Source organism: Engraulis encrasicolus, chromosome 20 (assembly GCF_034702125.1).
Source record: "Engraulis encrasicolus isolate BLACKSEA-1 chromosome 20, IST_EnEncr_1.0, whole genome shotgun sequence".
In the NCBI taxonomy this organism is placed as follows: domain Eukaryota; kingdom Metazoa; phylum Chordata; class Actinopteri; order Clupeiformes; family Engraulidae; genus Engraulis; species Engraulis encrasicolus.
This window is the reverse complement of record NC_085876.1, coordinates 12,870,457-12,885,355: the sequence shown is the minus strand read 5'-3', so window position 1 is coordinate 12,885,355 and position 14,899 is coordinate 12,870,457. Positions and strand designations below refer to the sequence as shown.

At 45.2% G+C, this 14,899-nt stretch overlaps 1 protein-coding gene across 3 annotated transcripts; it reads left to right on the top strand.

Annotated features, from left to right (window-relative positions):
- The first annotated feature begins 4,890 nt into the window (after positions 1-4,890).
- Positions 4,891-14,493, top strand: hnrnpr (heterogeneous nuclear ribonucleoprotein R). 3 transcript variants are annotated; one of them, XM_063185435.1, is made up of 11 exons: positions 4,891-4,913; positions 6,055-6,210; positions 6,755-6,873; positions 7,283-7,390; positions 8,101-8,214; positions 8,503-8,679; positions 9,668-9,803; positions 10,391-10,596; positions 11,132-11,281; positions 11,879-12,000; positions 12,779-14,493. In XM_063185435.1, exons 2-11 carry the CDS (start codon positions 6,057-6,059, stop codon positions 13,386-13,388), a joined length of 1,896 nt encoding a protein of 631 aa, XP_063041505.1. In that variant the 5' UTR covers positions 4,891-4,913; positions 6,055-6,056; the 3' UTR covers positions 13,389-14,493. The 3 variants fall into 3 exon arrangements, with proteins under 3 accessions (XP_063041505.1, XP_063041504.1, XP_063041503.1); XM_063185434.1 differs by having other exon boundaries at positions 4,891-5,029; XM_063185433.1 differs by having other exon boundaries at positions 4,891-5,029; positions 6,051-6,210.
- The last annotated feature ends 406 nt before the right edge of the window (positions 14,494-14,899 follow it).

Sequence of the window (14,899 nt, the reverse complement as noted above, 5' to 3'; positions counted from 1 at the left end):
TCTATACTTTCTGAAGCACTCAGCAGTCATGTGCACGCCATGAAGATGTCTGGACAAGACATTTCATTAGTAGACCTTTTTGTGTCCTATTTCTTTTTAGAAAAGCCTAAGACACAGCTGTTATCTAATTCTTCCTGACAAAGCTGCACAATGTAAGAAATGCCTCTCACAGGCTCCCACTCACAAGCAGATTCACATCAACTGCCAGTTTATGAGAAGTCATGTGACTTTGCCGATCCACCACCCAACCGGCCCAACCACAACAGAGTGAGTCACACGGCATTTCCTTGTGTACTGTTCATGTGAGGACAACCAAGTTCCCTGATGACTGAGCGATAAATGTAGTCTCATTTCTTGTGCTTTTAGTATCACATAATAACTCCACACTGAATAAGGGATGCATTTTTGGCATGCAAAAAATACATTTTCTTTAACCTGGCACTTTCAATAAGCAAAACAAGAGAGAATAACTGACAATTTAGTATCCTGACAAAACTGACACCAAATATGTCTATAGAGATATTGAAATGATGTAATGTGTGTGTTTTAGGCCTCAGGGTCAGAGCTGTTATTTGCCCCACTGCCCCAGAGTTACTACTTCAAGTAGAAGTGGATGAGGAAAATGTGTCACCTAAAGAACAACAAACCCTGCAGCAAAAAAAAGAAAATCGCCCTATTGTAACACTATTTTTGTTTGTCTACCCCCTGGCTAATTATTGAATAAGGAAAGTACCTTGGCTGGCTGATATGAGCTCACTGGGTGAGGAGTGAGGACTGTGGCACTGACTAGTGGTGTAAAGAAGACCTCTAGAGAAAGCTCAGGGCATTGCATACACCACGTGATTTCCTGAAAACACTGGGGTCATCTGAGGTAAGATTCACAGGGAACAGGAAGGTTGCATTCCAATATGTGACCTTGCGTCCTCCACTTGTGCTTGTGGCCTCACGTTTTGCTGATGCCCCGCCTCCGTGGATAAAACAATAACGTTTCCCCACTGTCAGTCTAGCCACAACAATTTTGAGCGGACTATTCTTCATTAACCATCCAGTTTGCAAATGAGCAAATGACTTTACAATTGAGCTTTTGCGAGATATTGAAATGTAATGCTGTAATCAGTGATGTCATCATGACCTATTACTTTCTGGTACGAGGCCACAAGCACAAGTGGACGCAAGGTCGCATATTGGAACGCACACATTTCAGTGGATAATATACTACCATCTCAAATGACTACCAACATTATTTGGTATGACAAGACAATGTATTCATGTAGGCCTAACCAAATAAGCATATTTGTGAAGCTTTGTAATGTTACAGAAAAAAATATCCAACTTAAACAGGTTCACAGCTAAAACATATGCTGTGAAGGAAACCAATACCTAGTCCATGCCCTTTTACGTGGTAACTGATTATGCTTCTGTATCATCCAATCAAAAATCTGGGGTAATGTTTTGTTGGCGGGCTTTCCATGACAGACTGCCTTTGTAACTAACACAAGTTTAGTGGTCTTCATTGCCATCTTGTGGCGAGTAGGAATAGTGCTAGATCTGACAAAAGGGTTCTGAATTAATGTATAGGCCTGCACAATTATGAATTCTGGTTAATGTATTCAAAATTACATTCACAACACAACATGTAAGCATACAAATCACTCAGAAATGGACATTCACTGAAACCGTGGAAAGAAATTGTTAAATAAAAATGAGCTGATCTCTTTCATGTGGTTTTGTGGTGTGTGGTAGGCCAAACAAACCTGTTTGGTTAAGCTGTGGAATACCTGTGTCATGATGTGGCTTGAGCTGAAACTTGGCTATGGTGGCTGATTTGTATGCCTTTCTTTTTATATGTAGGCTAACTGAGGTCATTTGCGCTAGTTTGGCATTCAGGGCTTGAGCCTGTGTGACCTACCAGTCTGCTCCACAGCACGATACTGCTGAGCTAAAGGTCCAGATCCATGGCTCAGTGCTAGAATACTGTATGATGTTTCAGGACAGAGGTTAACTAACGTTCTATAGTATACCATCAAACTCTACTATTTGGCATCTGTTACACTAACATTACATTACATGTTATATTAAGTAGTCTAAAGGTGCACTGTGTAATATTTTTAGCAGTTCCTTTCCAGAATTCATGCTGCCCGTTCACAAATATAACATTTTTCACGAATACTTATCACCACCATCCAATTCTAAGTAGCCTATTCATTATGACTGGTAAAATTGCACTTTTCATACATGAAAAAGTGGATCTTCTCCATGTCCGCCAATTTTGAATTTGCAGACAAACATTTTCAGCTGTACTTTGGTCACACTAGTAAATATTAGTTTATTACTAAACATACATATTCATGAAAAGATTACATTTGGCAATAGACACAGAACAGTTTCAATGAGCAGCATAGTTGGGAATACCTAATCCAGTGTTTTTCAACATTGGGGTTGGGTCCCCATTTGCGGTCACTTCAAATGGGGTCGCCTGAAATGTCTGAAAGTTTGTGAAAAAAGAATACTGATATAAATATAACTAATTGATATAACATAACTATTCAATATTCTGTTTCATACACAATTTCCAATCTTAGACTTCCATAAATATCTGTAGGTTTAGTACCCTACAAATTAGTAGCTCAGTCATGTTTTAATTTTTTGCCTTGAAAAAATGTGTATGGGGTCCCCAGAAATTTGGGATGTGAAAATGGGGTCCCATGTCAGAAAAGACTTGGAACCACTGACCAAACCATATAACCTTTAACGTATAACCTTTACCTAACTGTATAACCTTGAAGTTCAAATGTAAGGTAAAGACTCAGAAATGTGTGTTTTCTTTACTCCTCCTGCATACGAAATGACTAACATCCTGATGTGATCCTGTGTGCTTTGACTGTCATGCCAACTGTCAGTCAGCGTATGCCTGCCATCCTGGAGGCCAGGGTTTGAGGCCAGGCAGAACAACTTTCCCTCACACTTCAGATGGCAGAAGTCCGTGGTATGATCAAGGTTCAAAGGTCACAGTTCTTTATTTGCCATTTGTGCCAATCCAGGCACATACAAATTATTGTGCAGGCCCTCTAAGTCATTACTGTAAATAAATAGAAAAAACACAAAATACAAAAACATACATTAAAAAGTGATTCAAGTAGAGAGGTTAAATAGAGAAACAAATCCATTCTTTAATAAAATCTTGGCCCTGCTCTGGCTCAAGCGGTAGGGCACTGCTGTTACGCCGGAGACCCGGGTCCGATTCTGACCCGAGGTCATTTCCTGAACCTCCCACATCTCTCTCTCCCGATCGCTTCCTGTCACCTTCTCACACTACCCTGTCCATTAAAGGCATAAAAGCCTGTAACACATAACATTACCTTACATTATACTTAGCTGACACTTTTTATTCAAAGCGACTTACACTTAACTTTGAAGTATAGGGTATTGGTTACAGTCCCTGGAGCAGTGTGGAGTTAGGTGCCTTGCTCAAGAGCACCTCAGCCATGGAGTGAGGGAGGGAGTGGAAAAGTGAATTTCGAACCTACAACCCTTTGATCCAAAGCCCACCTCCTTAACCACTTGGCCACGGCTGCCCTAACATATATGTATTAAAAAATATTCTGCTTTGCCATCATTCTGACTGTATCAGGAAAGAAGCAGTTTAAAAAATCTTGCTTTTTGCTGAAATACTGTCTGCTCTGTGTCTGAACAGAGAGGTCGCTGGATGGAGTGGGTCTTTAATGATTCTCTCTGCTCTCTTCTGGCTGCGCTGTATATACATGGACGCCATCAGAGGCACACTCACTAAGCCTTGAAAACCAACAGGGGGAGGAAAGGGGTCAGTTGTCCCGGACCCAGGGAGTTGGGGGGCCCAGAATAAGGTCCTCATTACACTGTATGCATTGAGGCTTCCGGACCAGGCAAAAGCTTTCAGTGGCCCTGCATCAGCAGACCCCCATAGGTTGACACTGGCGTGAGGGATCTCAGTGAATTTTAGGGCTTCCCAGGTGGGAGGAACATGGTGGATTCTGGGCTTACGTGATTGAAGCATGAGTGGGTCTGTGAAGCTTAAAAAGGGTTTGCATCCCTAAGACAAAAGCAGTGTGGTGTGATGGAGTGACCATCACTACAGCTCTGTCTGAGTGCTCTGTCATGGCAACGAGCTTGCCTTTTTGAACACACCCCGGTATTGCCAGTGGTTAACACCAGACGATCTCACAAGTCAGATACTGGAGGCTATGCAATTCCCAGAAAGGTGTGGTTCACAATTACCATGGCCATTTATTGGGTGTTACGAATGTGTCATTGACATATACAGTACATAGCCCATAGCCAATAGTGAAAGGTGCATCTATTCAAACAAACTACAGTCATCGCATTTACACTCCTCCTAACTCTCTGATTGGAGCCCTAGATCTGGAACCCTCATTGAGGGACAGAATACTGCTGTCAGATCGGAATGATTGTGCAAAGCAGCGTGGGATTTCCAAGGCTAAGTTTGGAACCTGGGTGCGGAGTTCTGGGTGCAAAGTTGGGCAGAGCAACTCTCCTCCACTTCATTTTACTTAGTAGTAAGTGAAAATTTGGCACGATAGGGGACTCTTACTTTGAATCTCATTTTTCTATGTCATTATGTTTCAAACATTTAGTGTGCAGTTTCTAGTGTGGGAGCTTTACCCATTGTCAAAATGCAGTTTGTTTATTTATTTAGTTGTAATTTTAACGCATTTAAAATTGCCCAGCCCAGCGATGCCCAGCATATCCACCCAGACAGCTTCCAGACTAAACACAGACAGGTCTAGAACACGCCCCGTAGACGTGAACACACCCAAGTAGGTCACGCAGCTGACGTGCTGACGTCGACGGTTGGTCGTCCGTGCGCAAGGAAGTGGCGTTGTTTGAGCGACTGCCTGGGTTGTCTGTGTTGTCTCGTGGGTAACGTTAGATCCAAAGAATTATTTTTTATGCCCAGCACGGTTTGACTGCTTTTGAAAACAATTGACGGAATAATTAAATCACATTTTTTGTATCGTCTCGGAATATATAGGTAAGCTTTAGCTAACTGCTTGTTTAATCCCGATTTTGGCGGGTGGTTTATTTGAATTCTGAAAGGTGTCCTAAAGCTAGGCCGCATATGGCCAGTAAGCTTGCCAGCTAGCATGCTAGCTAAATCTCCCCGGCCATGCACTACAATGCGTGTGTGCAAATTGTCCTGGAAGATAGTGCTGCACAGAGATTTACCATACTTCTGCAACGTGAAAATGCTGAAATGATTTAGTCAACTCAAGCAAGATCCCATTTGGCGCAATTTCGCCGGGTAGGCTACCAGTGCTGTGTCTTGCCTTTGCTAATTGTTTAACCTCACACGCGAGGGGGGCGGAACGCAGCACTCACGAGCTAGCGCTAGCTGCCATGCACATGCAATATTATGGGAATACTACACGGAGATTCGCAATGGTGCAGCTGTGCATTTAACACAACATCGATGTGGACGCGTATTTTCTATCCTCCAAATGTGCATTGGCCTGTTTATTTATTTGGGTATGGAAGTGATAATCAATGGGTTGCTAACTGTCGGGGTGCTTGGCACTTTGTGGTCGCTTCAGCCCAACTTTGTTTTCATTTCTTTGTTTTGATGTGCAATGCAATGGCCAGAAGGATAACTGATAAATTGCACAGTAGTTGATTGCATTAACTTAACAGATGCATATAAGGATGGATAAAGTTGTACAAAGACTGATGTCACATCAACACTATACATGCACATTTAGCGTAAACACACGAGAGTTACGGAGCAACTGCTTCTAAGTTTAGTGGTTCGTTGCTGTCTGAATGACAAGTTCAATGCTCGATGGTGGTGTTTACTTTGCGAGCGAGTGTGTTGTTTTATGAGCTTTGTGCTTCAACAATCCATTTCCCTCCTGATGAGGGACGGGTTCTTCTTCTACGTTTGGTAGTTGTATGACTGAGATTTACTCTTTGGTAGTATTGTAAGTAAGTTTGTTGTGAACCTACCGTCTCATGCATCCCGCCCATCCATCCACCCTTTCCCCTGCGTCCCGCTGAAGGAAGGCATGGCTGCGGAGGTGAACGGCGGCTCCACTCCGGTGAAGGAGGAGGAGGAGCCCATGGACGTGACAGTAACGCACACGGAGCACTACCAGACCCTGCTGGACGCCGGCCTCCCGCAGAAGGTGGCCGAGAGCCTGGACAACATCTTCCAGACCGGTGAGTGAGTGAGTGGATCCCACACTGTATCACAGCATTGTGTGTGTGTGTGTGTGTGATTGTGTGTCGTGCATTCTGCATGCTTGCTTATGTACATCATATGCCACACGCACACACGCACACAGAGGCTGACCAGGTTGGGAAACTTTAACATGCATCAATGCCGATTTTTAGACAGCTGAATGTGTCTTCTTAGCCAGGATACAAGCAATATGAGCCCTATTTGGAGGATGCTGTAAGCAATCATGTTCTCTCTTTGTATGTTTGAATAAATTTCATCACCCAGATCATGCATGGCCTATGTGCGGGGTTGCTTTGCGTATTTTGAGTCTAGTGCAACTATTTATGATATCAGTCAGACTGTACACCTCTTAAAATTCACAAACAACTCTAATTTCTTCCACTTTAAGTGATACTAAGGAGAGCTGGTCTATGTGTATATATATTTGCAGTCATGTTTGTATTGGCCTACGTGTTATTATCATGTGTTGTGTATAAAAGATATCGGCCTATGCATATCCAGTGATGACAGCTGTTGTTGCAGGTCTGGTGTCGTACACTGACCTGGATGAGCGAGCCATCGACGCCCTGCGGGAGTTCAACGAGGAGGGAGCCCTGTCTGTCCTGCAGCAGTTTAAGGAGAGCGACCTCTCCCACGTGCAGGTGAGTGACACACACACATACACATGCACACCAGTACCTGTGATTGCAGGACAGAGAATAGTGATGTTATGCACAATGGGTTGAATCGACCTAGATGGCTGGTAGAGGGTAACATTGATTCACGCCCTCATGCAGGAATTGTCTTTGGCACAGACGGTTTTGGTTCTGAATCGTATGGGATTATGCTCGTCGCTTTCCAATTTCATAATTTCCTCCAGTAAATCTGTTTCATTCTTTGTTGTTCCACTTTAAGTCAGTCAGCAGTCTAACTATCAGACTCTGATTCATATGATCTTGGTCATGGAGATTGTTGAGGTAGTACAAGGTGTTGGTTGCAGTTGCAGTTGTTGGGGCGCCACTGTGCAAACAGGTATGTTGACTATTTGTGTGTTTGTGCTCGCGTTCCCAGAACAAGAGTGCTTTCCTGTGCGGCGTCATGAAGACGTATCGACAGAGGGAAAAGCAAGGCAGCAAAATCCAGGAGTCGACGAAGGGACCAGACGAGACCAAGATCAAGGTAAGAGACTACACTTGACTCAGACAATGTCTGCGCTCACCTTACCTGTGACCCTAAAGGGGGATTCATACTTGTCGTGACTGGCGCTACCCTCCTTCATACTTCACTCGCGACCTCACTCGCGCCGTCACGTGACCCAAAATGACGTCACACGCCGTGGCGCGAGCTGCCGTGTCGCGACGTCGTGCACCCCACATTTTTTGTAACTTGTCGTGCGCCACCAGCGACCATACAGGTAGGCAGAGAAAGCAGGAGTTGCGAAGAGAGGCTACAACTACTCATTTTGAGGATAATAAAATGTCCTAGAGAGTTATTTTATCTTCTCTCTTAAATGTTGTTCAGTGAAACAATTGTTTACTTTGTTCAGAAGCACGTTGTGTTCGGCGATCTATTTATAAATTATGCCGCCAGAACAATGCTCTCACATGGTCTTGGAATGATCTGGCAATGTAGGCTGCGAGTTGCGAAAGATACTGCCGTTTCTCTCATGAACAGCAGAGGGCACTTCCGACAATGCGAGCGAAAGCTTTTTGAAGTATGAATAGTCTGGCGCAAGTGATGACGTCATTAATGGTTCTCGCGCCAAACGCGTCAAAGTGCGCACGTGAAGTATGCAGAGCCCTTTAGTCACTACTATTGTTACCGTGACTGTGTGTTTTTTGTTTTGACTCCCTGATGACTGAAGTTGTGGTGTTGTTGTCGTCCCGCAGGCTCTGCTGGATAGGACGGGCTACACCCTGGATGTCACCACGGGCCAGAGGAAGTACGGCGGCCCCCCTCCTGAGGAGATCTTCTCCGGAGCACAGCCGGGAGTCGGAACAGAGGTGATGCACATGTCCTCACCACGATATCCCATGTATATTTGTCAACCTCGCCAAGAAACCTGTGAAAAGCCCATGGGCTATTTGATGTACAATAAAATGTGAACTATATCGGGAATGAATCACAGAGGCTTGAATGACATACATTATTTCCTTTCCTTCAATCTCTATTAATGTACTGTATATATTGAAGAATGTTGACTTTTAATTTATTTCGTCATTTTTATTACTATATTTAAAGATCCGTACCTCTTCTCTCGTGACCTTTCTCTCTCCCCCGCCGCGCTGCAGGTGTTTGTGGGTAAGATCCCGCGGGACCTGTACGAGGACGAGCTAGTGCCACTGTTTGAGAAGGCAGGCTCCATTTGGGACCTGCGGCTCATGATGGACCCGCTGACGGGCCAGAACCGCGGCTACGCCTTCATCACCTTCTGCAGCAAAGGGGCTGCCCAGGAGGCCGTCAAGCTCGTAAGTCTATACTCTTCAAAGTCCAATTTTCAGTTTGGACCAGGCTTCACTGTTATTCAACTCAATTTTTCAAGAAAAAGCCTGCACCTTACTTGTTCTGTTTTTTTTATTGCAATTTGCACAAACACATTTTGGCATGTGGCTTCTTCAGTGTGCAACAATGTAACTTGTAAGGCCTCTTTCTTGAAAAATTTAGTCCATACTCTTCCTCATCCTCTTCTGAGTCAGAGTGAACTTGATTATTGTCAGTTCCACTGAATTAAGAAGGGGTGTTGTAATTGCATTACCACAAACTCCAAATGTGCAATTTATAACTCAAACACAGGCACACACAGACTCAGACACTAGCGATAAATGGGCATCCCTCCTCCCCACACTCAAGTTCAAAGTCAAAGTGAACTTTACCGTTAATGCCACTAATACAACAAGAGGGGGGATGTTTTCTTTTCACAAACTCCAAATCAAAACGAAAACATTCACTTGAACCACAACACATGGAGAACAAATGTACGGAGACATCAGCAATAAATAAATACACATCCTTCATCCTCCTCATTTTCATGATTTTTTTAAGTTGCTTTGTATGGTAACTTTGTATACTAAGTAGTGTTTGGACTGCTTGTTACAGGGAGACTATTTTGTGTCCTCTGCCGGTTTAGATAGTTTACGCATGTTTGGATCTGTTTGTGAGTCACATCTGTTTTCCAGTGGCTGAAATGAGGGAATACAGCCAACAGTCCCATATTGTTGGTGATCTGACTGCACTGCTTGTTACTGAATGACCATTGCCAGTCTCACTGTGTATATTTTTGTGCAACAGCGGTTTTCCACTGACTGGAATAAAAACAGAATACCGTACATAAATCCATCAAAACCAATGAGACCATTACAACTACAACAATCACTGCGGTTCCAAGGCATCCTGTAATGTTTTCTGTGCCAAATGAAACAGAAATAAACTAGAAGTCTTCCTTTCTTTAACCCCCAGTGTGACAACTATGAGATCCGGTCTGGGAAGTATCTGGGAGTGTGCATCTCGGTGGCGAACAACCGCCTTTTTGTGGGCTCGATACCAAAGAACAAGACCAGGGAGAGCATCCTGGAGGACTTTGGCAAAGTCACAGGTTAGTGCCCCTGAGATTCTTAACGTCACTTACAAAACAGCCATGTTTAGCAGGCGTTCCATTCCCTTGGCACCACATGCCAATGTTTTCCATCCATGTGTGTAATTTGTTTGTAATTTTTAAGCGTTTCTCAATGGGAGCTCTACAGCCCCCCAGGGGGGGCGTTAGTGAGCCTTTGGCGGGCATTGAGAAAGAGACAGAATGATGAATCCACTATATTAGAATACACTTAATTCATTTTAAACTCAAAACAATATGGCGGAATCATGTTTTGAAACACACCTAATTAGCATGTAAAGTGTTCACAGTAGAATGAGAAGATTGTTATTAAGCTGTGATGTTTTCATTGTCTTTACCGTAATGATGTTGGTTGGGTTATGATGTGGCCAGGGGGGAATTGGTTAAAAATTATTGAGAACCACTGGACTAACTTGTTATTAGTGATCTGTTAACGAGGGAACTAAATGAAAACAAGTTCCAGTCACACCCAAAACCTCAACTAGGGGTCTCTAGGTCTGTATATTTGTGTTTGCATCATTTTGTGTTTGACTATACATGCCGCGGATTGTTTCCGCCCGCTACTGCAGAGGGCCTTCAGGAGGTGATCCTGTACACGCAGCCGGACGACAAGAAGAAGAACCGCGGTTTCTGCTTCCTGGAGTACGAGGACCACAAGTCGGCTGCTCAGGCCCGCAGGCGCCTCATGAGCGGCAAGGTCAAGGTGTGGGGCAACCCCGTCACCGTGGAGTGGGCCGACCCCGTCGCCGAGCCGGACCCAGAGGTCATGGCCAAGGTCAGTAGTGCAACTGGGGGTTGGGTGGGGTCAGACAATAAATCAACTTACTTACGTGTTAGGGGTGGACGTGAACTTCAGATGGTTATCAGGGAAGGTCATGGCCAAGGTTAGGGGAGGTCATGGTCGAGGGCAGGGGTACAACCAGGGGTCGGGTAAGGTCAAGGTTGGGTGGGAAAATAAATCAACTCATGAACTTGTTGGGGGTGCTCGTTAAGATGTGGCTCTTGAACTTTTGATGGTTGTCAGGGGAGGTCATGGCCAAGGTCAGTGGTCCAACCAGGAGGGGGGTGGGGGGGGCGTCGGTCAGGGGATTTGGTTGGTTAGCTCCAGACAATTACCAGAGGCTAACAATAACAGAGAGTGGAGTTTGTCGCATACAGTGTTGCGAACTGTACAGCTTGCAGACTGTCTGGTTACTCCATAAAGATGTACAGAAATGGACTAAAAGGACTATTATGACACTGCCTTTTCTGGGGTGACCATCAACACTTGCCTTGTTTTCTCCATTAAAGTATTCATGTGTGTGGAACAGGTGAAGGTGCTATTTGTGCGTAAGCTGGCCACAGCGGTGACAGAGGAGCTCCTGGAGAAGACCTTCTCTCAGTTCGGGAAGCTGGAGCGCGTCAAGAAGCTCAAAGACTACGCCTTCGTCCACTTTGAGGAGCGCGATGCCGCTGTTAAGGTACACTTTGGTGGACTGTTATGTCTCTCTCTCTCTCTCTCTCTCTCTCTCTCTCTCTCTCTCTCTCTCTCTCTCTCTCTCTCTCTCTCTCTCTCTCTCTCTCTCTGTCGTAACGTGCACGCAAACACACAAAACAGATGTTCGATGTGATGGTGAAATAGCAGGCTTGGGACTATGTAGCATAGTCAAATGTTAATGTAGCATAGTCAAATGTTCTATCCTCTCTGAGTGCATTTCTAGTATTGATGTTCCATTCTGTGTTCAATAAAACAATAATAGATGTTTGTTTCTTAGCCCATACCTGCAAACTCGTCACCTTTTGGTGACAGTCACCTTTTTCCCCGGCCAATTAGCCTAATTTAGGTATTTCACGTGAAAATAGAAATAGAACCCCCGCTCTACACTGTCACCTTTTTTTCTTTGACGAGTTTGCAGGTCTGTTACCCCTCTCTAATTGGGGATGTCAATACTGAAAACATTAGATGTATGATTGACAGCCTCTTGTTACTCGGCCCTCCCTATTTTATGTTGATACAGTATGTATGTTTTATTGGGAGCATGAATGACATGTCTTTTGTGTTTCTCCATGTTTCCTAGGCGATGGACGAGATGAACGGTAAGGAGCTGGGCGGAGAGGAGATCGAGATCGTGCTGGCCAAGCCCCCCGACAAGAAGAGGAAAGAACGCCAGGCACAGAGGCAGACCACCAGGAACACAGGGTAAGGAGACACAGACAAGGAACACAGGATAGGGAGACACAGACAAGGAACACAGGATAGGGAGACACAGACAAGGAACACAGGGTGAGGAGACACAGACAAGGAACACAGGGTGAGGAGACACAGGCAAGGAACACAGGATAGGGAGACACAGGCAAGGAACACAGGGTGAGGAGACACAGGCAAGGAACACAGGGTGAGGAGACACACAGACCACCAGGAACACAGGGTAAGGAGACACAGGCAAGGAACACAGGGTGAGGAGACACACAGACCACCAGGAACACAGGGTAAGGAGACAGAGGCAGAGAGACTGACCACCAGGAACACAGGGTAAGGAGACACAGGCAGAGAGACCACCAGGAACACAGGGTAAGGAGAAACGGGGGCAGAGAGACCAGTAACACGGGCTAAGGAGAAACGGAGACCATCAGGAACACAGGGTAAGGAGACACAAAGGACACAGAGGCAGACCATCAGGAACACAGGGTAAGGAGACACAAAGGAATTGAAACCACTTGGAGACACAGGGTAAGGAGGCACAGGGATGCAGACCGCCAGGAACACACAAAGCATTTGCAATAACTGAAAGTGCATCAGTGAAGGTGTAGGAAGACGGTAGGCTTTGGCTGTATGTGATAAATTGAAGAGTTGCTGTTCTGTGTATTTCTGCTGTGTTAGTGTGTCCAGGTATGGTTGGCTGTTGGGTGCATGTGACGTATTGTATTGTTGTTTGGTATATTTCTAAGTGTGTTTGTTTCTCTTTGCGTGTGTGCAGGTATGACGACTACTACTACTACCCCCCTCCCCGTATGCCGCCACCGGGTCGGGGCCGAGGACGTGGGGGGCGCGGGGGCTATGCGTACCCCCCAGACTACTACGCGTACGAAGACTACTACGAGGATTACTACGGCTACGATTACCATGACTACCGCGGCGGCTACGAAGACCCCTACTACGGTTACGACGACGGCTACGCCATCCGCGCTCGCGGCAGCCGCACCAGCCGAGGGGGCCCTCCACCCCCCAGGGCCCGGGGTGCACCCCCGGCACGCGGCAGGGGGGGTTATGCACCCCGCGGAGCACCCATGGGGGCCCCCAGAGGCGGGCGCGGCGGCCGAGGAGGTCCCTTTCCTCCCCAGAGGGGGGGCCGCGGCACCAGGGGCGCGCGGGGCAACCGCGGAGGTAACGTCGGCGGCAAACGCAAGGCGGACGTCTTCAACCAGCCCGACTCCAAACGCCGGCAGACGACCAACCAGCAGAACTGGGGGTCGCAGCCCATCGCCCAGCAGCCCCTGCCCCAGGGCGGTGATTATTCTGGTAACTATGGTTACAGTAATGACAACCTGGAGTTCTCCCAGGATTCATATGGGCAGCAGTGGAAGTAAGATGCCACAAAACAAACGAGAGGTCGCCCAACGGCGGTCTTTCGGGCAGTGGCAACAGCAACAGAGACACACAGAAACACATGCGTACACTCACACGCACTTACAGACGTACACACCCACACAACACCAGTCAGTTACAAAAACAAAAACACTTTGACATCTCACTCAATTTGGCAGCCACTTTTTATCGTTCATCTTTTCTTCCCCTCTCATGATCTCAAAGTATCAGAAAAACGGACAGAATGCAGAAATGCCCCCCCGAAGGTCAGCATTGGCTTGAAGTCCATTTTGGCTGAAGAATGTAACTTTCTTTTCTTTTTTCTTCTTTTTTTTTAGCTGTGGGCCAACCCCTCCCCAAATGTTAATTGTATTGATCACCCATTTATAAGTTTGAACTGCCATGGCAACATGGGAGTCTCAATGTCTTTTCAGAAAAGAAAGAGAAAAAAAATGGGCAAAATTTTTATTGTGTTTTTTGTTTCTCACCCTTTTTTTCTTATTTGTTCTTTTTTAAAGAAATCGATGGTGGTAAACATTTTAAAAAGTGGACATGTGTTTATTTTTTTCTTTCTCCAAAAAAAAAAAAGTCTGAGAGGACATTAAAATCATGAAATGGCCTTGCAGGAAGCTCATGTCAGACCCCCCCCCCCACCCCCACCACCCCCTGTCTTCATCTATTCCCTGAGATCCTCCCCTTCGCTCTCTCCTCCCCCCTTTCTCATTTCTACCTAGTAGCATAGGGACCTTGCTTGTATATAACGGCTTAAAGGCTAGAGCTTCATTTCATTTTATTTTTTCATTATTTTGGTGGAGAAAAGAATCCACAAGAAGGAGAGAGAGAAGGTTTTTGTAGCGGTTATAAACGTGTATGTCTAGTTTCTAGAAGTAGTTCAATTGTGTTTTTTAAAACTGATATTACTATAATAATTATTACTTCAAACATTTTTTGTTTTGTTTTTTTGTTTTACTTTCTTGAAAAAATGCTCGTAAAAAGGATTTGGTTTGGCTCACCTTAAGAGCCACCCCAGGTTGTTCTCTGATGTTTGTATTTATAACGTTTTTTGTTTTGTTTGTTCTGTTTCAATAAAACTCAAATCGAGCATCAGTGCATTGGTTCGATAATTCCAAGACTCCCAATTTGTGTCCCAATTATAATTGAACTCCAAAGCGCAACAGGCAACGACAATATTTCTGACCCCAATTGGAACTCGACATATTCTGCTCTTTTACAGCAAAAGAATCAGTGAATTCTGGAGCTTTTTAGACCTAGAACACAAGAACAGACACATGAATCCATGAACCTATCAGCAATTTTAATTACATTTTTACATGTTGTCATATGCTCAATCACACACCTTGAAGACTTTGGGCTCTTTCCATTATCCTGACTCCCATCCTTGACCTGTGCTTGAGGCCTCACACTTCACGTGACACCCCGCCTCCATTGAGAATACAATACACTACAGTTTTCCCACTGACAACCTAGCCGTGACAACTTTCCTCCATTCAAA